This window comes from Mercenaria mercenaria, chromosome 18, assembly GCF_021730395.1.
Source record: "Mercenaria mercenaria strain notata chromosome 18, MADL_Memer_1, whole genome shotgun sequence".
In the NCBI taxonomy this organism is placed as follows: domain Eukaryota; kingdom Metazoa; phylum Mollusca; class Bivalvia; order Venerida; family Veneridae; genus Mercenaria; species Mercenaria mercenaria.
The window spans coordinates 3,416,990-3,440,664 of NC_069378.1; the positions used below are offsets into that span (position 1 = coordinate 3,416,990).

Below are 23,675 nucleotides of genomic sequence, written 5' to 3' on the forward strand. Positions count from 1 at the left end.
TTGACGTGGTCTGAAAAGAACAGCCAGGATATAAATTTAGTCGGGGTATTTCTGTACCATTACCTTACAATGGCGTCATTGAAGGCTCTAGTGGAGCCTTTAATGGTAGTTATATTGCCTTGGTGTAATCGAAATTTTATGGGTGATTTCAAGTAAATATAACAAATTTGACTGGCTGTCTTAGTGAATAATTATTACTAATGTTCAAGTTGCAAACCTATTAATACTTGAAATAATGAAGTAGTCTGATTCGTTGGCAGAAAAATAAGGGAAGTTCAAACGTTGGTGTAGGCGGGGCCTAAGGATTTAGTTCTCATCATACATTTTCATCTTACGGTACCTACATTAGACTATCTACATTTTTAATGAGAAACTGAAGTGAGAAAAAAAATCCTCGGATGAAAAAGTCATCAATCTTTGACACGTTGAACAACATACCTCACTATGTATTTTTATAATATTGTGCCTCATATTGTCATGTTTGCCATGAAATGAGAGAAAAAAGTATTGTAAGAATACATTTGTTTGGATACCTGCCTTGCCCTTTTCATTGCTCCTCCATTAACCATTTCTGTCTAGATTTCTACGCGCAATATCATGACATTATTTCACCCGAAAAAAATGTCTTCGCAAATGGCAATATAGACTAACTCCTAGATCGTTGTATAATATTTTTTAAAACGTTTGTTTTTAAAATTGTGAATATAGCCAGTCTAAAGCATATGTCTAATATCATATTACAATCCGTTCCTTGAGAAAATTTCTAAAGTAGACTGGCCTTTGTCACTATTACACAAAATTAAAGAAAAAATATAAAAAACTTAAATTTTATGACGAATTCTTTATCATCGGTCTAATGGCCAGTCTATCGCCGAATTTAACTCTTCCCGAATTTTTTTAAAGGGCGCTGGTTGAAACAACTTTCACTGCTTCAATAATGGAAAACATAAATATTTGACCACGTACAGGTAGAACAGTATTTCATAAGCTAGTCTGGTGTAGGCCCTACGCCCGAATTGTAGGAGGAGCTTCCTTAAAATACATGAATGCGAGTGAGGTCAAGAAACGGTCAGTTTGTTCCATCCAGCTGAATCACCTGACTGACCCTGATAAAAGATATTAGTAGAGTATTTTATCCCTGTTGAATCTTAGCTACACAAGTACAAAAGGTCAGAGGAAGTATTATAAAATACTGTTAGAATTGAGTTGATTGTAGAAAAACGGAAGATAATAAGTGCATTGTGTTATTCTAAAACTCATTGTGTAACAGCTGAATTCTAAACAGGCACTATTAAATCATCAATGTTTTTAGTTTTAGTCTACAAAGAATCATTTTCAGGATTTTCTATAATAGTGGAATATATTATGGATTTAATTTGTACTATTTGCTTTAACTTGACCACATTTTGAAGTGTTAATAAGTAGAACTGTACAGATAAGATATAGAAGACAGTGTATCAATAAGAATTTGTAGGGTTTCAAATGATACCAACGTCTGAAAAATGCACCCACACTGTTTCTTGTGCATAATTATTTCTTTTGTGTACATGGATATATGCTAAGAATTATGGCACATGTATTAACGAGAGTTTCATTGTAAAGCTTACTAATCTGTACAGCCATAACCAAACGCTGTAGATAGAGCGCCTACTTCTTCCGTTTTATAATTACATTCCGAACATTTCACGCGATTCGGTTTTATCGTATGTTTAACATGGAAATATATGAACCGTCCAAATACTCGAAAAATACAGCTTTTTTGTACGTACGTGCATTCAATAGGTGATATATTGTAAGGATATTGTTTGTTGCAAATAAACGTAAAAGAATGGATAAATAAGATAGACATATGATAAATAGTTATACTTCAATTTGTCTGTGTACAAAAAAATAAAAGATATTGTATCTATCTTTATGCATATAATTTGTAGAAAATAAGCGTATTCAGTGCAGCTTAGGCACTTATAATTGTTCCGTTTACATTAATACATTGTATACCAGCATGTACATATTACATTAATATACTATTGACTGGACTTTGGAAGACAATGTAGTCAACATGAGTAAATTTCCATATTTGTTTTTTCGTTGTTTTTTTTTTTTAAAACCATGTTGGACTTTGTTCATCGGAATGTAGACGATTGCACAATGCAATATCTTTTCTTTTAAATCACAACTAGAAATAAAAGACATTGTAGATTCTTTGTTGATAGCAAACTATTTAGAAGTAATTTTGCATTTATCATCCTGACTTTTTATAGTTACACATGTTATCTAAAAAAAGAACATAATAGTTCCTGGTACTGAACGTTTTCATAAAAATGTCAGCTTATTAAAATTTCAAATGTCTACTCTTTAGATAGCCGAAAATAATATCCAGTTCATTTCACTGATTCGTAACGTTTCATTAGTTTGATTTGCTCCACACCTGAGCGTAATGCGGGGTAGGTAGTTTTCAGTATGCTATCGCTACGTTATCTGTCTAGCGATACAAATACATGTATTAAAATTATGTAGTATAAACGAGTGGAAGAGTTTAATTATTGCAGTATCTACACTGAAACAGTAAACCTTAACTTCTATTTTTATAATGTTTGGCCAGCTTAGCATTGTCTTAGCGAAATTTCGTTAACACATATAATCTATGTTAAATGTTCGTTAGCGGAATTACGCTATCAAGTCAAATAAACTGTTTCGTCTGCTTCCAAGTCAAGCGATCAATAAGCAGAAGTCTACGCCTTAGCGGAATTCCGCTATAACAATCTCATTCCAAAGGTTCCACTATTTTATTTTCATAGTCTTATCTCAAACTCGATACACCAATCAGCAAAATGTCCGATATGCTTAACGAAATTTCGCTAGCTGACACAGAACTTGTTGACCTGCAAGTTTCGTTTTGTATAATTATGGAATAGCACCAGTCCCCTTTTCATGAACAAACTCGCAATACTTTATTCGCAATGTAACAGACTGGTGAGAAATGGATATATCCTCAGAATGATGTCACAGGTAAAGAAAATACTAATTCAAAATTTCATGACAAAACGTATTTGATTCCCAATTGGGCTAGTTTATGTCACAACTTGACAGTATGGAAACTGTCAAGTGCAAATGGAACGTGTTTGCTTCAGTATTTAACCACTCGGGCTAACGCCCTCGTGGTTCAATTCCTACGCATCTGAACTCTGAACCGTGGTAAATCAGACGATAAACCACTCGAAGGTCTTGATTATTTGTATACACATTGGTCACGTTTTAGTTTTACTATCAATATCTTCGATATCTTCCCGTCGATGTAGATTACAACTAGTCAACTCAATATTTCTCTGTACTTATTTTCTTTCTTCAAATTGCCGCACTCTCTGGACTTAATATCTTGCTTAAACGTCCTAACACTGGAGGACTTTCTTAACATGCTGAGCTATCGGCTGCGTTAACTTGAAAAAACATGCCGCCTAGCACTAACTTCAACAAAACGTTATTTTGACTTATACTTGGATAGATTCTATGATATCAGAAGGATAAAAAACAAGAACAGCTATAAGTTCAGATGTATTGCGTTAGCATAAAAGAACAGTATATTTTTCTACAACTTAAATGTTTATATTCTTAAGAATAAGAATTCACCTCTAGTTCTACACCACATTTTGATCCTTGATATTTGACCACAGGCACGGATCCAGTGTCTGTTACGCCAACTTCACATTGAATATTTGACAAGTCTGCATAATGCATATTTACAGTGTGAAAGCATCTGCCAGTTGGTGTTTCACCGACAGCAGCGTAACAACCAAACGGGACAGTTGGTCGAAGTGTAATGGTTGCTGTATCGTCTTTGTTCATGTTGATAACAAGTGGGTCAATCTGTATTATTACGGCAATAAAATTAACATGAATAGTTTTATAAATCGGAACAAATATACGATATATTATTTGACAACCTTTCACTACAGTCAATATAAATTGTTTCATGATACATGTATAATGACAACCTAAAGATGTATAGTTTGTACAGATACATGTAAATGGGAAGATAATACCTATAGTAACATTAAAGTCAGACCAAATAATCGTATTTATTCAACTTTTGTAAACCAAGCAAAGTTTGCCTTCTGAACAGAAATTCACAAGACAAACAAAGCTCAGTGAAGTGGTTACATAACAGTTTCATTAGTTTTGCGACAAGTTGAGCTAATCGCATCACAATGTTAATTTGATACCGGCCTAATATTCTAAAAGATTTAAGTCCGATGATTTCAAAGTCCAAAATTTCGCTACTCAAACGGACAACAAGTCCAATTAACCTAATTAGTTAATGTTGTTTGGACTAGCTTCACTTCGGAGTGACAGGTTTTCGGGCAAGTGAAGCTTCGGAATAGCAAAGTATCGGGCTTTCTGCTGTTTGTCTTTCGAATATTTTGCACTATAAATCATAATATTTCGAAGTTAAAAGGGATAAATTTTTCTTAACAAATTCGTGTTAAACTGTCTTTTGTGAAATAAACCTTACTTCAACTCCAGCGAAGAAACTTGCACTAGATTTCATTTCAGTTTGAAAACCAGTAATTGACGTTGAAACACGAATTCCGCATTGAATCTGAGAAAGATAATAATGCAGTACAATTCAAGTTATGCTTTGTATGCAGACGAACAGATACATGTATAAGGTACTTTTTCTCCTATTTCGTATTAAAAACTCTTTATTACAACATTTTCCATCGCATTAACATATCAATGTCAACTAGATGTTGTTTCTTTTCAAATTTCAGTGGAACACGGAATGAAATAATTATGACAATCAATTCAAAACAGTTATACAAAATTGTAATCATATTGTTTGTAATAAATCAGACATATTTTATGAAATATGACAACTTTACTCTTTTTTAGTTAATTACAGAACAACCAAACATCCGGTCAGGACCATTCTAAGATAATTCTACACCCTAAATACAGCTCCAGGTATCTTAACTATAAACATTACCAGTGGCCTAAGAAGCCCGAATATAAGTTAGATCCGTCTCATAATATGTGAACTTCGATGAACTTGGATACTCTTACGACTCATGTAAGATTACATATGGATCAGGTTTTAAATAACTTCCAATTTGACCTCTGTCGTAATATCCTTCATAAGCAAGATACGTAAAACTTACCGTAACATCGAGTTGATACCCACTGTCCATTACGTCCTTTTCGTCGATTATCTCAAAACTGCTTTGCCTTTCATATGCCTTCATTAACGCTGAATCGACGAACCTTTATGTAATCAAAATGTATTTTTGAGTTAAATTGATATTAATTTTTGCATAAAAGCTTCTTTTTACTGGATCCGCACATGTATTAACGGGAGAACAATCGTGTGCAAACAAGGCAATTCACGTGCTATTAATACATGATTTTTATTTTTGAAATGCTTTGTCAGGAATGTATATGTATTTTTGCGCAGATTGAAATCTGGTATCTGCATCTTGATTCTTCCATCAAGGATGCAGTCTAATCCATAGTATGTTTTGCTGTATCAGTTATCACAACAAAACGCACTACCCACAAACATGTACGTACTCGCTCCATCCCTTGTTTACACCTCTTTTAAAAGTCGGAGTCGATGATTGTTGAGAACTGTGAATGTATAAGAACTGCGTGTAACTTGCACAATTGTTTGTTTTTATGAATCATTTTAATGATTTTTGTAAGTATCAGTCAAATGTTTTATCTAATTTCGCGAAGAATTCGGATAAAACATTTTGAAAGCTTGTCACTATGTTCGTACTCCTAAATGTGATCGTACTCAAAATAATTCAAAAGTAAAGTTACTGCTTTTGAAATTGTGTTCCTATTTACCGAACTTTTTAAGTGATATGTAAAAATATGGGTAATTTTATGTTTGTAATAATGACAGATTAAAAAATTGGTTAAAAACCTTCATTACATGCTTTTTGAGGTGTTGCTGATTTCACGGCCCTGGCTATGGATATTCAAAGCATTTTACCGTTTCCATGAACAACAGAATGGTAATTAAAATGTACCGGAATCGTAAAGTCATCACATAATTATGAAAACAATGCATTTAGTCGTCGTGTAATGTTTTTTATGCAAGAATAGCGACAATACACGTTTGTCTTGTGTATTAACGTCTGCAGCAGCCTTGGGACATGTTTGTGACCTCGACATTCGCTCTCGGTCACAAACAATCCCGCGGGCTTCCGCAGATGTAAATACACAAAAACAAAATGTGTATTATCGTGTATTATCCCTACAATGAAGCTAAAATTGCATAATACTATTGGAAACGCAAATGTATAAAACAGAGTTTGGTACTTTCGTGATTCAGTTTTGCAACTCTCGAGGACAGACAGGAAACAAATGACTTTCATTCCGATATAAAAATCAATTTAAACGCTACACACACATTTTAAGAAATTGCCATATATGATTGTTTATTATAACTATTGTAAAAAGTGACCGTCAGCGAGATATCTTACCAATATGTTGAATACAAGTTCTGGTCAGCTGATCTGTCAACTTGAGGGTTTTCTCTGCATTCAAATTGTAGATAAGGAATTTCGTAACCGTTGTCTACTCTAAACTTTAGTTCTGGATATACAGTTAGAGTTCCTATGGTGGCGTCAGTAGGTGCTGCCTCAAACGCTACAAAGCAAACAGTGTTTAAAATGAAATAGAGATACATGCTTCTAAAATACTTTAATGTGTCCCCGATATTATTATAACCGGTCAAGCATAATTGTGTTTAAAAGAAAAACCTGGAAATCACTGCATTGTAATTTTTTTGTTTATTTCGAGCTTCAGTATTTCAAAAAGGTAAACGATATTGAGTCAGCAATGTTATACTCTCCATAAACAGATATCGCGAGAATCATTGATAATATATTTTGTTATCATTATCATTATACCAGATTTATATAGCGCCCTTTTCATGAATAACACGTTCAAAGGCGCTTATCATATAGCAAACGCAGCCAGAGCGCGAAATGCATCCTCTACTAGTACAGACACAGAGCGATCTGACCAGAGGGACAGAGTGAGATAAAGCCCCTAGAAAGGATAAAGAGAAACCACTTTAGATACAGGCCTGTCCAGATAACTTAGCCTAGCTCTTTGCAAATAGATAGTCTGGTTCTTTAATGTGCCCGGTCTTTAGCACCGATACACGCGAGGCCGTCTTTCCTGGGAAAAACGAGCACAGGCCTCTTAGTTCGGTGGGAGACACTCAAGACCATCTCAGACATTTCCAGTGCATGGACCGTGATTCGAACCCTGGATTGACAGTCAAGCGTGTTACCACTAGACCACAGGCCCACATGAAATTCCCAACCATCGACGTCTATGTTGTCCACTATTCAGTTAGTAAACAAAATCCTACTTCTAGCAGTTTAAGAACTAAGCATAAACCTATTGCAAATTGCACTTTGTTTATAATACAGCGACATTAGTAGATCCGCGTTCAGCCCTCGCGATACTTTAAGCCGTGCATCTTGTCGTTGGAATGGTAAAGAAATACTAGATGTCATATGTAAAACACATTAATTTCATATTCGTTTGGCGGATTGGTTTACTGTTATTTGTTGATCTTACGCATTATTATTGGAAGCATATTCTCTGAATTCATTTTGAAATGGCAGAAAACTAACGGAGTGTTAAACGCACAGAGACTGGGCATTTGTTTTGAGCCAAGCATCTCATTCAGCCGTTACTTATTTAGACTTAGCGTTTGCTTGGTTTGTACACGAATGCCAAATTTGTATCAATGATAAATATAACACAGATGTTAGAATGTATTTAAGGTAAGTCTTATTTAAAGAGTCATTTGAAAGAAATCCAGTATAACTGTGAAGAAGGTTGAGGCGGAGTAATTTACAACGTGGTAAAAAATGAATGCATTTTTTTGCGTCAAAGAGTAGTTAATATACGGAATTAAATACAGAAATTATTTTATATCCTTTCGACTGCCGCTATCATATACCTATGCGCTATCAGAACGGCCTAATGCAGACTATATTACTAATGGGCTACCAGAGACGACTTTCGGGAGGTATTGTTTTGCAAAGAACCTAAGTGAATTAGGATTGACACATCTTATAAAACATAAAATAGAAACAATAGATGAGAAACCAGTGCGTAAACGACCTTATAGAACTACGCCAGAAATGAAGAAAATAACTGAACAAGAAACTCAGAAAACTACTTGAAGCAAATATAATTGAGCATTCAACTAGCGAATATTGTTCGCCTATACTTTGTTTAAGAAAACCAAATAACACATTTAGATTTGTTACAGATTTTAGGCAATTACTCAAAACTTAAAGATGTAGTATATCCATTGCCGTTGTTTAGTGATGCCGTTGATGCAATAGGGGCAAATAAAAGTAAAATATTTACTGTAGTTGATCTTAAATCCGCATATTACCAAATTTCACTATGCGAGTCAACTAACTAAGCATAAAACAGGTTTTAGTACGCACAACAACCACTTTCAATATCGAGTGACTCCAATGGGATTAAGCACGTCAGTAAGTACATTCTAAGCGTTAATGAATAAAGTTTTTCATGGATTAGCGTGGGATATTCTTATTCCATATTTAGACGATTTGTTTATTTATTCAAAAGATTTTGATCAACACTTAATTCATCTGCAAATAGTATTTGACCGACTCACAGAGGCTAATCTAAAATTAGCTTCGGAAAAATGTAATTTCGCTGCTACACAAGTAACATTTTTAGGGCATAATTTTTCAAAAGTTGGTATTACTCCAGCCAAGTCTAAAATACAGGGGATAAACGAGCTGCCAATTCCAAAAACTGTCAAAAATGTACGACAATTCAACTTTTATAGAAAATACATAAAAGATTATTCAAAGATCGCATACCCTCTGTACCAATTATTAAATAAAGAAAATAAACAATTGAATAATAAAATCGAGTGGACAGATGAATGCGAGAAAGCATTTAACAAATTAAAACAAGCATTAACGTCAAGTCCAATATTGTTGTTCCCTGATCCAGATAAACAATACACTTTAATGACTGATGGTAGTAAATGTGGTGTGAGTTTTGTGCTATTACAAGTAGCTGATGATAACAAATTACGGCCAGTCGCTTATGGGTCACGAACGCTGCGACCTGACCAAAAGAATTGGCCGATAATGCATATAGAATTGTTTGCCATTATCCTAGGTGTAAGATAATATAGATGTTACCTGGCTAATAAACGATTTAGGATTATATCAGACTGAAATAGTCTAACTTGGCTTAACAAAAAAAATCACACTAATGATCGGTTAATTAGGTGGAATTTAGAACTATCACAATATCAATATGATATAGAACATCAGTCAGGTAGTCAAAACATTGTCTGCGATGCTATCTCTAGAAATCCGTCATCAGAGTTAGCTAGTCAGAAATATAATGAATTGAATGGTATACAAAATATAAACTTATGCTATGATACACAACTCAGGGATAATTTACCAATCAATACAAAAAAAGTAGAAATAACATTTGATGCATTTACAACACATATGTTCATATCAAGTATTCGAAGCAGCGAAAACACAGATGATTCTGAATTTAATAGCGTAAAAATGCAAGAGTTACAGCAATCATGTGACGAAACCAGGAATCTATATCTATATTTGGACAAAAATATTCTGCCGAAAAACACCACTGAAGCGAGAAAAATAATACTAGAAGCAAACCAGTACGAACTTTTAAATAATAAGTTATATCATCTGTTTCAATCAAGAGCAAAATCTGAAATCGATGGCAGTCAATTTATTCATCAGTTGGTAGTGCCAGGGGTATTGTAAATAGGGGTTTAAAGTAATTAAAGCGTACCATGATAGTGTGCAAGGTTGTCATATGGGTTTCCGAAAAACATATGAAGCGATTTAAACAAACTATTACTAGAAACCTTGTTATCAAGATGTGTATGAATATTTAACCTCATATGAAGTATGTCAGGAGTCTAAAAGAGATACTAATAATAGAAAAACACCGCTAAAACCATATCAAATATCTTATATTCTATAGATGGCATATAGATATTCTGAGTGGTCTAAAAACATCAGCGGCAGGAAACAATTGCATATTACTGATGATAGATAGTTTCAGTCACTGGCCGGAAGCTAAAGCAATACCGAATCAAGATGCTACTTTAATAGCAAAAGCAATCTTTGAACACATTATAAGCAGATTTGGAGCGCCTGGTAAAATCGTGTGTGATAATGCTAGGAATTTTGGCTCCAAAATAGTAAATGCACTATGTAAAAAAATTAATATACAGAGTCCTAAAATAGCTGCATATAAACCCTCATATAGCGCAACGGTAGAACGTGCAAATTCGACAACATTGCAAACAATGCTGGCTATTTGTAAGGACAAGCCTGAGATATTGGATCAAGTATTGCCTTGTTGCTTAATGTCATTACGCATGTCACCTTGTTTAAATTCAACTAAATTCAGTCCGTTCTATCTTATGACCGGAAAAAAACATGGAGCTAGACATTGATAGAGCATTAGAAACAGAAACACTGCTAACCGGCAATGCTGAACTATTTATTGATAAAATGACAGAAAATTTAAAAGTTGTTCGGGATATAGCGCGTAAAAATACGGAACAGCCACAAATAATATATAAAAAGAAGTATGATGAAAAATCAAAGGAACCAACATTTCGAGTTGGCTATCATATAATGTTAAAAATAGAAAAAATACCTACAGGGGTTTCACGAAATTTATATCCGAAATATGCAGGGGCATATTTTATCAAGAAGGCAGGAAAATACAATTCTTATCAATTAAGAAGTCGCAAAACAAACAAGCCACTTAAATGCTTCGTACATGCTAATAGGTAAAAACATTACAAAGGTCCAACAGATTACAAAATAAATACAAGACTAAATGAGCCAGCATTAATAACACAGCGAAATAACCAATCAAAAACATGTACAAATACAAATAGACAAACTTGAAATGATGAAGGACAATCAGTCACGCAAAATTCTCAGGGGCCAACAAATGATTTAAATAATGAACAATCGTCCAATGTTGCAAATGATAAATGGTATACAGTTGAAAATTTGCTTAAAACAAAATTTATCAATGGAACGAGATATTATTTAGTAAAATGGGCTAATAAGAGATACAAGCCAAGTTGGGAACCAACTCAGAGTATAACGCCATTGTTAAAAGAGCAGTTTCATATACAAAAAAATACGCAATCGAATAAACGGTGCTAACATAGTTATACACCATGCCTTGATAATCCAAACAATTACTATATTTTATATATATATATATTAGTTGTAATTAAAAAGTTCTTGAAAAACAGTCTAGTTACAGGTTCATATTGTATATATTTCACAACAAATCATATGATATCATATTATCAAATTCCACTTACTGACTCAAAGATGACAAAACCTATATTATTCTTGACGAGTTATATTCATATAAGTAAGCGCATACAAAGTAGCAAGGTCATTCTTGCGTAAAAGTGACATTAAAGCTGAAAGTCTCCAAATACAATAAATTTCAAGTTACAATTGCTCCAAAACTATTGTTTTATTACACTGCATGCAATGATTTGCAATTCAATCATTATTAAAGAAAATATCTGATGTAACAGGATGTTCTTCCAATGATTACAAAATAAACGGCAAAGTCTGTTAGCTGTATATATTTTAGTTCTAATTAAAACGTTTTTGTAAAACAGTCTAGTTACAGGTTCATATTGTATATATTTCACAACAAATCATATAATATCATAATTATTATAAAATACCACTTACTGACTCAAAGATGACAAAACCTATATTATTCTTGAAGAGTTATATTTATATAAGTAAGCGTTTACAAAGTAGCAAGGTCATTCTTGCCTAAAAGTGGCATTAAAGCTGAATGACTCTAAATACAATAAAAAAAATTAAGTTAGAATTGCTCCAAAACTATTGTTTAATTACACTGCATGCAATGACTTGCAATTCAATCATTATTAAAGAAAATATCTGATGTAAATGAAAACATGGGTATGAAAAACCTTGATTTTAAACTGATTTTTAAACTCATCTGAGATTTTAAATTTTGGCTCTGCTGTCGACCAAATATACTAAAATTTTGTCGACCTTGACTGCGATTTCTGCTACAATCAGTCCCACATATGACCTAACTCATGCAAAAGTACGTATTCTCTTAAAAGCGTGTGATTTCAGAATATTCAGTGACATGTTGGGAACAAAATAATAAGTCTGTTTCCAAAACTCTAAATTCAATATTGAATATAAGCATTCTGGTAGCAAACAATGTATATATTGTTCAAATATTACCAATTCAATTTTGTACCCAACGTTTTAGGCAATATAGTGCCTGTTCTCCTTTTAACCTTTAAGTGTATTTATTCTTCTGCGATATCTTAATCAGTCCAAAAATATTTTAATTACGAGAATCTCTATAAATATTTGTTTAAAACTTCACAAATTACCTATAAAGTAATGTTTTAATTTCTTACCTGTAATATTCTTTATATCTGGCGGATCTATAAAATAAACCAAAAAAAATATGTGTATTGAATCAGTTAGACAATTAGGAAAAACACGTTAAACAAAAATGACAATAATATAATATAGAATTTAATAATATATATTTTAATTAAGAAAACCTGACTGAAAAATAGGGTATGTAATTCTCTCCCACAGATTTCCTTTGACAATTACGACATCGATATTCACGCTGACCTATTTTCGTTTGGTCCGAGTCAATGAATTTGTATTCCTATACAGTTAAAAAGGAAAGTGTTATCTGTCTGCTCGATTTATCATCTATATGTCGCTATTCAACTTTATCGTTTCAGCCTGTACAAAAGTTTATGCTTGTGAAAGTCCTGTATTCCTGTTGTAAATTACAGTCATGATTATTCCAAATATACACCTGTAGATTTTATATAACAGCATTGATTTTACAGCTGTAAAACTACTGTAAAACAGTTCTTATAATGCAAGTGAGATACTCAAACTCAGCTGTAGAAGTGACAAAGTTGCAGCTTTAGATATGCCTAAAGGTTACAGCTGTAGAAATGTTACAGATGCTGAAAAAGGGTGCATTATTGTATAGGAATGGAAATCTTAAATAAAAAGCAAATAATGCAACAAAGAAGAATAAAAGCAGACTCGGTTTGATTGAGTCTGTTTATGACAGGTAATGAAATGTACAATACCTCTCAAGGCCCCTTTGCACCTTTTTCACGTATGTTGAATTGATTCCATGATCCCAAAGGACCAGGAAATATAACAACAATGAATCCATTTAAATCCTGATTATTATTATTATTATTATTATACCAGATTTATATATTATGGTTTCAATTCTCGCTACAGAGCTCCCGTGAGGGAAGGCCGACCTATGACCAGGATGTAACATACAATTTGTCCAATGGAATATCGGACGTTTCTTATTGCGTTATTTGTTTTTGCCCTCAGTACTTGGCAATTCCTGTATTGCGTTGCTGTGTCTAGCCTTGTCGTACAATGACTTGTTTGTAGTTTCTATTCACGGATACAAATTTCTAAATGGAATCTTCAATTTAAGTCATTTGCAGTAAATTTGACTGATGACCATTGCGTTTTCATTTGCGCTGTATCTGTATAAATACCGTTTGCGAGCTTGTCTGCAACTGGGGTTGCGATAATGGATACGTGGCAAAATTCAGTTATTGCATATTGCACGTCTGTTCTTCTTTCGTTCGGTCGAATACAACTTTGACATGGGGTACCCTGTCAAGTTTCGAGCGGCCAAGACAAAAACGTTTGATAGTATCCAACATTTAAAAGTATTTAACGTTACATTGGTAAATGCCATAAACTTGATCGATTTTCTTGTTAATCGAATGTGCCTATGTGATGGTCTTGTATTTCATATAGAATGACTATTGAGTACATAATACTCGATATTTATTTTTTTTTATTATGATCATTAAAAGAAATAAGAATTTGTGTGTGTGTGTGTGTGTTCGGGTTTAACGTCTTTTTCAACAATTTTTCAGTCATATAAACGACGGTAAGAATTTGTAGTTAGCTGCTAGTATGATGCTAAAAGCATTTGTAGACCTTGAAAATCCCCCACCCCGAAAAAAAGAAAACAGAAGAAAAAAAATATAGTTTGCGAAGATCCATTTTATGTTCAGTGCATATGTGTAGCCTGATATGCTATGCATAAAGGTTGAAGTTTAAAACGAATAATTAAAGTTATGAGGGTATAAAGGCCACAAAAACAGTGTCGATATCGTACCCTAGTAAAATGATCATTTTGATATTTATATAATTTTTAATCTTTTTCTGATACAAATCTACACCTTTGTATTTATCCGTTGTCTAAAAAGGTAACATTTTGTGTAGTGTTATTATTTTAAAAATGGTGTGTGGTAGTAAAATGAATCGAGACGCCGGTAGCGTCCATTTTAAAGTCACGAGAATTTTTACCGTCAGTTCATAAAATGTCGCGGGCAACTTCCAGATCCGCTAGATTTTATGTCAAAATTGTATAAAATATCGCGGCCAAGAGAAATTCTCGAGTTTTTCTGTAAAACTCCTGTTGTAAAATGTCGCGGATTAAAGACGAAACCGCGACATTTTCTGTCTACATGGTAGAATAAGCACGCAAACATATTATTAATATAGGTAGCCGATTGCGGCCATTTTAATCCGCGATAATTTTTCTGATGCGTACCTTATAAAAAGTCGAGTTTAAATATTTAGACCTCGAGTTTTTATGCCAAGAAACGTCTCATTAAAAGTCGCGGATTTCCTACCCGCGACTTTTTATGAAAATGCGAATGCAAAGCGTGATTCAGTCGGAATTAAAACGGGTTTTAAAAGATGTTAGGAAGTTAACATAGCAGTGAGCATTATCAATAGCAGTATCAAAGGTACAAAATGTAAAACTTGCAGTAACAGTAGCAGCAGAAACAGTAGCAAAAATAAAAACAAAGTGTAATCGGCAATTGCAGCAAGAGCAGTATCAAAAACGTGAAATTGGCAGTAGTAGCAGTAGAAGTAACAAAAACTTGAATTCGGCAATAACAGCAGTCGCTGTAGCAGCAGTGACAATAGTATCAGTAGCAGAAGCAACAGTAAAGTTGCAGCAGTAGCAGTAGTAGCAGTTGCAGTAGCAGCAGTATCAGCAGCAGTAGCAGCAGCGGTAGCAGTAATGATAATAGCAGTTGTAGCAGAAGCAATAGCACACGTTTTATTACTACTGCTATTGCCGCTATTGCTGCTGCGGATTTCATGTTATTGCTACTGCTGCAACTTCTACTGCTACCGTTGCTTCTGATACTGATGGTACTGCTACTGCTACTGCTGCTGTTACTGCTACTGCTGCTACTGATACTGCTGGCACTACTACTGCTACTGCTGCTTCTGATACTGCCAGTACTGCTACTATTACATTACTACTACGGCTACTGCTGCTGCTACTCCTGCTACTACTGCTGTTACTACTCCTGCTACTGCTGCTATTGCTTCCCTGCTACTACTTTTCAGCTATTGCTACTGCTTCAACTGATAATACAGCTACTTCTAGTACTGCATTTACTACTACTGTTTTTAATGCTACTATTGTTACTTCTACTGCTGCAGCTGTTGCTACTGCTACTACTGCTTATCCTACTGCTGCTTCTGTTACTACTGCTACTACTGCCAATCCTACAGCTGCTTCCGCTACTATTGCTACTGCTGCTATTCATACTACTGCTACTGCTACTGCTTCTGTTATTTCTGCTACTGCATCTACTTCTGCTTCTGCTGCTCCTACTTCTGTCACTGCTACTGCCTATTTTACGTTTTTGCTACAGTTGCTGCTGCTACAGCCAACTTCATATCAAGTTTAAATGGAAAAATGACAGGTGTATTCAAATCACTCCGTCTGCATAAAATGTCGCGGCTATAAAACTCGCTAGTTCTCGCGGATTTTTTTCTGTTCCTCGACTTTTTATAGACAAACGAGGGATAAAATGTAGAGTCAAAACCATGGACGCTCCCGGCCACCGGAGTCAAACTGTTCTTTGCTGTTTCCAACAACTGTTATAAAATATCGCGGTTTATACGTTCCCCGCGACATTTTGTACGATCTAGACAGAAAATCTCGCGGATATGTAACTTGCTTGCGACTTTTTATGTTCAAACGATAAAAGTTCTCGCGGGTTTAAAATGGTCGCAACCGGCCACCATATATATCTTTGCAAATTCTGTGTAGTGTGAAGTTTTGATATGAAACTACAACACGTTAAAGGCACACGCTACAGTTTTTCCGGACGGGTCGATATTTACCCCAACACCGTCCCAATTTGGTTGTGTTTCTAATCGAGAGAGCTCACTGCAGACTTGGTGCGGGCTTCTGCGCATGCCCGGAAGTGATTATCTAATGTCGCATACGGCAAAAATTCGCAAATTATTGTATGTTCGCATGCATTTAATGTACAAAACGTATAATATACTGACTAACGGTCAGGGTAAGTGTCACCATGGTTACAAAATATATACATTTAAAGTACTTTTAGTTCAAATTGCTTCAATCCGACATATACTGGAGTCTGTTATTTATACCAGCGCTCAAACTGCATTGAATCACAGCTGTTTCTAATCCCGTACCGTACATTCGTAAAGTATAGGTTTTGTTAAAGAAAAGGGCGGAAACTTTCATCGTTCTATGCAATCAATGCTTCAGAAACACCTTAAAATCCGCTTATTAAGAAATCTGCCATTTGATAATTTTATATATATATTTCTAAGTCATTTGCTCAAACACTGAAAGAGTATTTCGTACCAACCTGCGTTGTATAAATGCCCGCCACACCCCACCTCGTTGTAATTTGATTTAAGCGAAATCTAATATGGTGACTTCTCAATTTTCTTTTTGTTTAAGATTAGGTAGACATAACCAAAGGTATGTGCAGAGTTTGATTAAATTCTATTATGTGAAACTCGATAAAATAGCAAAAGTACCAACTTAAAACTGACAAAAGTATGCAAAAATAGCCCTTGGGTCTGCTGAACAAGTATTCCTTTCTTTACAAAATCATGTTCTTCTGATTTTCCTAAGCATGTTTCAAATAGTTATATTGTTTTCCGTTATAAAAATGCTTAGATAATCATTTATGCTGATTATTGTACTTTACTGAAAGATATTTTAGGGTTACAGAAATTTTGAAAAATGTTTGTATTTTTATTTCATTTTTCAATACACCATATCATGATCTTTTAATACAAAACATTTCATCAAAATCTATTATTCAGAAAAAAATTACGGAACTTTAGCGAGCGTCCTTAATCTAACTGTTTATACTTTTGTAAACGTACATTAAGTATTTCCTTCATGTAAGAGAGCAAATTGTGGGCTAGCTGATTTGCTTGGTTTGTTATTCTGTCATCTAAGAATAGATATTCTAAGTGATTTTTTTTCTCCGCCAGAGCCTTAGGTGGAATTGTAGGTTAAGACGAATATCCCCCCCCCCCCCCCCCCCCTCCCCGCCTCGTATCTACATCAAATGACAAGTGATTAAACCATTGTTCAATGTTCAAGCCGATTTTAGCAGTTAATGTGATCGTTAAATCTGATCCCTTCCTCATACTACGGGTATTTAGTTCAAATGTTTGTTCATCTAGGCTATTCGTGATAAATTGCTTGCGGACTTATTACTGGTTTGTGATTTCGGTATGTTATTAGTATTAGATATGCTTTTTAACAAACAAACGAAAGACGAACGAACGAACAAACAAAAAATTGAATTCAACATAACCGATACAGATTCTAGTGACAACGTAATTATTTCTTATATCAATAACATTTTGACATATAGGATATAGAATCAAAGTTGCATATAAATGTGTTTAAGTCTCTTGGTTGAACGCTGGTGGAGTATTGATTTGAGTTTCTGACGTAATGTTGGTTGATTACTGGCTTCGTAAATGGGAGGACACACACTTTCTGTATCAATTTAAAGAATCATATCGATACACTGTATTTTCCTGGATTAAGATTTCTTTACTGATGTACAAGTTGATGTAAATTTTGGATGTGTAAATGTGCATTGTCATTTTGTCTGGCTTCTGGGAACCATATGTTCTACGTAAATATAACATGTAGAATCTCCTATTTGATGCAGTCACGAGACTTGGCTGAATGTCGCTCGCTACAATTCACACAACACATTAGAAGGGTGCATGTTATATGATCTAGAGACCATTGTGGTTGCATCCCGGCCAAGCATAATCTCATTTCACCTGAACTCAATGTGCCTGAACTTGATAACATTGCGGCACGTTTTGTATATAAGTGGTGACTTGTATGGAGATAATCGACTTTTTATTTATAAAGGAAGCAAAAGTAATGCCTACATCAAAATGATAGCGTTTGTCTAGCAGCATTGCTATTTTGTTGAAAAGGGGTGTTAAGTCAAGTAAATAACGTGCGTTTGCTGACTTTTCAACCTTAAAGAGTAGGTTGCTTATACGTAATTTCTAGATAGTATGCTGTCGAGTGATTCTGCAGTCACAAAGTCACAAAAGGAGAGATGCTTAATTGTTATTTTAAAAGTCGTCAGTAGGTTGAACCAGAAAAAACTCGTGAAAAAGCTAGGTGAATGTGAATAGCCTTCCTTCCGGTAAGAATATATTTCCGTGTGCGGTTGTTTGCTTATATTCTGTGTTCTTACATTTAAATGAATGAAATTCGTCCAAGTTCACGGAGGAGGCCAACATAGGAACACTTATATAGAATGGACATCCAGCTCATACATGCTGAAAATGTAGTTGTGAAATACTCCGGCAAGTGTATTAAATCTAGTTCGTATCGTTGCAAAAAAAAGTAATAAGGGATAAATATATTGAAGTTGTTACTTCAACCGCTCGATTGGCCCTAAGCCAGCTCCTACTGAGAAATATATATAGCAATACATACTCGTAAGAAGTAAGAAGTATTGGAACGGTATGCGCACATGAAGAGAACGAAGGGCCGATGAAACAATAAAGAGAACAAAACAGCTCAGTCAAAAGCCGGTAACTGTAAATATACAAGTTTTCTAACTGCAGGCATACGGTAAGATCGGAAACCCAGGCATTATCATGACGTACAGTACAACAATACGTAATCGTATCGAATAAAAAAAGACATAACTGTTACAACAATAATTTAAACGACGAGTACCTTGTCTTTCATATCATTGTAGGTGCTGATATACTAATCAATGATACTCAAATGACAAAAAAAACATATTAAGAGGTACTATATAACGTAAATAACAGAGGATTACCGAAACAATATGCAGACTTTCTACTTGTTCTAGATAGGTAATACTGGATGTTATCATTTCTACATTTTCTAACAGCAATAGTGTGCATATTCCGGCAGTCGCTCGAAGAAGTCTTTTCACAAACTGTCATAGTAACAGCCAAAGTTCCTACGTCTGGAATGGGATCTAAAACATAAGGTCAATTTTATAGATCAAACAAGTGCAGAAATAAGACTTAACAGGATTATTGAATATTTTCATAAAACTATCGTGTATACGCTTCAATAGTTTCATCACAATTTATTTGCATCATTTTTTAAAATGGTTATAAGAAAATTTTACATCCAAAACATCACAAGGTAAATAGGTAATTTTAATCACTTATGTACGGAAGAGCATTACTGCCAGGTACACTTGGCACTTATGCTCTTATGTACTTATGTTAGTGTGATACAGTGTGCGTAAATAATTTAGTATGCAGCGAAGAAAATCTTAACACTTTAACTTGTAATTCATTTTCAGTTATTCTCATTTATTGACGTCACAATCTTGGACTTTGCTTCACGGTAAATGTTACGCCTTTCGACTTTGGTTTGAATTTTACTATCCAGTCTGTATTGATAATGTTAGTTGCTGATTACGAAATATATGCGAAAACACGTGATTTGCATGATGAATATAGAGAAATTAAAGTATGTTTCCATTGTTATTTTATAAACTTCAATTATTGGTAAGTTGTTTCAAACGTTAGAGACGTTAAGACGTGCTTTGACAATGTTTTACAACCATTTCTTCATATGTTGATGAACTTGTAAATTCGACGGGATTTATCCATTATTGTGGGCAAGCCAAATTACGTTTTATTGCACGTTACAAGGATTTGACTCAAGATTCAAGATAAAACATACGGTATGTTCATTGCCGAACATGGAATATAACATTGTAATATGACGGTACGAAACAAGGTTTCAAAAGTTAATATATGAGAAAAGTATGAAAACATTGAATAAAAGGGTATGTTACATACTAGTATAAATTATGACAAAATACTATGAAGATAGTCATAAAATGAAGAACTTTATACAATTATGAAACATTTTCTCTTTTGCAGTTTGCTAAATATATATATATACTGCAAATTTATTAATAATACTTTTTTTGGTTCGATTTCATAATGTGTTTAAACCTATGTAAGCCAGGTCAAAAATAATTATAATGTGGTAAACAGTGATATCTGATATCTCTGTAAAACAGACAAACTAGTAAAAAGTGAAATTCGTTCTCAACTACATTCATATTACAATGACTAGAGTCTACTGAAGCTCAATTTTGTATAGCTCAGTGAGGTACTTAACATGAACAACAACTTATTGAGGTCTCATTCCTATGTAGCAGCGTTCTGTCGTTGATTTTAATACGGCCACATATTGTGAATCACATTAACATAAATACTGTCTGGCTTAAAACATATAATTATATAATCGGAATAAAATTCAATAATAAAATACATATGGCAGCATCAATTTTGTGGTTATTTGTGATACTATCTATATGAAGATCCTTCGGAAGCATAAAATGTAACAAAGTGAAATACCAAGAGACAGAGTTTGAATGAATCTGAACCTGAGAGATAATGGAAAATGCATCACTTCTCGCGCCCCTAGCACCGAATCGAGTGGAATTCTATCACACAGATACTGAATGGACTATAGGATCCCAAAGGACCAGACAACATTTGAATCAAAGTAAGGTTATAGTATACTTATTTAGACCCAAAGAGTCATTCAAATGTCTTCATATTTATATCCGACCGTCTGTCCGTCTGAGAATTGTGGTCACATACTGTTCGCCACTCTGAGCTTTGATATGTGCAGTAATTCTTTAACTGTACAACTATTACAATTAAAACATCAATCATTTCACTCACCCTTAAGATAAATCGGGTTCTCAGTTCCACAAAAGTTGTACTGTGGCATAGTATTTACATCTGGCATTACATATTGTTTCCCGTTAAAAATTACGCTGTACCAATTTGGGGACAGGTATTCGTCATCGACAAACGGGTCACTACCCTGTACACCATCAGCTTGGTATATTCTAGATCTTCGTACAAGGTCATGCAGTACCTCTGCCTCTTCGCATGCTGCTCCTATAAGCAGATTTAGAAAAAATAAATTTCCATTATTTTTATCACGGAGATGGATTTTGTCTGAATTAAAAAATTCTACCACTGCTTCTTTCGTTAATGAATATCTGGTTCAAGCCACACGATAGTCTTGATTTTAGATGGGCTTATGTTAAGATAATATTAATTCCTACCATTCTATAATTCAATGCATTTTGTAAAGAGAATCAGCTATTCTGAACAGATTGCTGTAACAATGTAACGGGGTACATGTCTAAGAACACAAAATATACAGTACCTATTTTGAAACATGAAGGAATCTGTGTCCAACTGCCATTACTTAAACAGGTTGCAAACGAGGCGCTGGTTAGCGAGAATCCTTCAATACATCGAAAGTTGGCAGTTGCTCCAAATGTAGTCACGTTGGTCACGATAACAGTTTCATTATCTAACACTTGAGGAATCCCACAAGACACAGGTCTACAGTTTGGTAGTTCACTCCATGTCCCATTCATGTCACACGAGACTGTTTCAACGCCCTCTGCAATGTACCCTTCGTCACATTTGACAGTGAATGTACTGTTAACTGTTGTATTCTCTAAATCATCTATATAACCATTTTTTATGTCTGATGGAATTCCACAGTCCCTTATTTTACATGCTGGAGATTCTGACCAAGTTCTGTTAAGATAACATACAACTGTATCATTTCCGTCAACAAAATATCCCTCCCTGCAGGAGATAGTTATTTTTGTACCCACGGCTAAGGAACCCTTTTCGTTTTTATCGTCTATAAACCCATTTTCTGGAGCAATAAACGATACACATTTTTCAACATTCTCATCTTTAACATGTTTAAAGACAGTGAAAACCAATGTGACTATTACAGTTGTAATTACAAGAATTGCAATTACAAGAAAAATGCAGATCAGTCTGGTTTTCCGAGACGTAAATGCAGTTCTAATCTTTTCCCTGTCAACTCCGTTTATTGTTTTATATTCGTCTTGATGACTCAGATTTTGCAATGTTAGACTTTCATATTCGCTGGTTAAAGCTTTCGGAGATTCTGTCTTTGTCCACACTTCTAATGATTTAGCGGTATCAGGATTGCTTTCTGTTAGATTTAAGTCAGTTGCATTTAAGATCATATTCGTATAAACTTTCGTATTTTCTTCTGAACTGTGTCTATCGAGAGCGTGATCTTCAATTCCACTTTGAATTTTGTCATATTCATTTGAAGTATCATTCGTTGACGCTAAGGTTTCATACGTGATATCTGTACATGTATTACTGTTGCTCGCTAGATTTCCAGCCAATGTTACCATTCTCCTTTCTATTCCTGTTGAACATTTCAGATTGTCAGATTTCAAATCCGTTTTATATGCATCATGTGCATAGTGTTTCTCCTTGTTTGCTTCTTGTTCCTTATTGTCTACATCATCGCTATGTATGGTATCATACACATTGCTAACATCCACTATAGACGTTAATTTCTCATATGACACATCTGTACTCATGTTATATAGTCGTTTTCCATCCGATTCCTCGATGTTCATTTCTGACTCATTATAGTGTCTATAGTTGTCTTTTCCCAATACGTTTACTGATTTATTGAATTCCTCTTTGTATTTGTCTCTGCGAGGAGACGAAGTGTTTTCGTACTTATTCTCCATAAACGCAATATTCAACCACTCTACTTCATAGATTTAAATGTCTTAAAAATAATATATCATTAACATGTGTAAATCCGAATTTCTTTATTCACTTGGTCTCTGTTTGCCAGCGTATTGATCGTGTAGTTCATTCACCAATGAACAAGGAAGATACATCTTTCAACAGGTTTAACATTTTATAAAGACTTGTACTTTAAGTTTTCAAATTTTATTTTTCAATTCAATTAAATAAAAATAGCTATGTAAATAAAAGCATCTGTGGATTTGTAGACAAGGATTTTGACTGGCCTTTATTTAGATGCTAAAAAGCATAATAAGACATTTTGTTTTTCTTGCTTTACACACAATAAAACTCAAGGAATTTAGTTGTAATAAATGCAGTTCTATCGCATGTATTTTACTGAAATTTTAATTTTCCATTTAGATTTCTAACTTTCAAAGGCATATTAACTGTTTTAGTGTCGGTTTAATTTTGTTACGGTGAATACCATCTCATCACTACCATACAATGTTGACAGATAAAGAATTTTAAAATGAAGTTATTGACGAATTGTAGGAAGTGCACTAGTATTTGTTG

The 23,675-nt window shown here is 34.2% G+C and overlaps 1 protein-coding gene across 1 annotated transcript in view; it reads right to left on the reverse strand.

Moving 5' to 3' along the window:
- The window catches only part of LOC123538575 (von Willebrand factor D and EGF domain-containing protein-like), a 50,713-nt gene extending 27,239 nt beyond the window's left edge, over positions 1 to 23,474 (reverse strand). Inside the window, exons 1-8 of the mRNA XM_053529371.1 lie at positions 21,724 to 23,474; positions 21,228 to 21,449; positions 19,322 to 19,486; positions 12,527 to 12,553; positions 6,486 to 6,651; positions 5,157 to 5,259; positions 4,511 to 4,597; positions 3,628 to 3,864 (exon numbers count right to left, since the gene is read on the reverse strand). Of these exons, the coding sequence (XP_053385346.1) occupies positions 3,628 to 3,864; positions 4,511 to 4,597; positions 5,157 to 5,259; positions 6,486 to 6,651; positions 12,527 to 12,553; positions 19,322 to 19,486; positions 21,228 to 21,449; positions 21,724 to 23,098 (2,382 nt within the window). The 5' untranslated portion in view covers positions 23,099 to 23,474. The remainder of the gene's footprint in view (positions 1 to 3,627; positions 3,865 to 4,510; positions 4,598 to 5,156; positions 5,260 to 6,485; positions 6,652 to 12,526; positions 12,554 to 19,321; positions 19,487 to 21,227; positions 21,450 to 21,723) is intronic.
- Between the last annotated feature and the right edge of the window lie 201 nt (positions 23,475 to 23,675).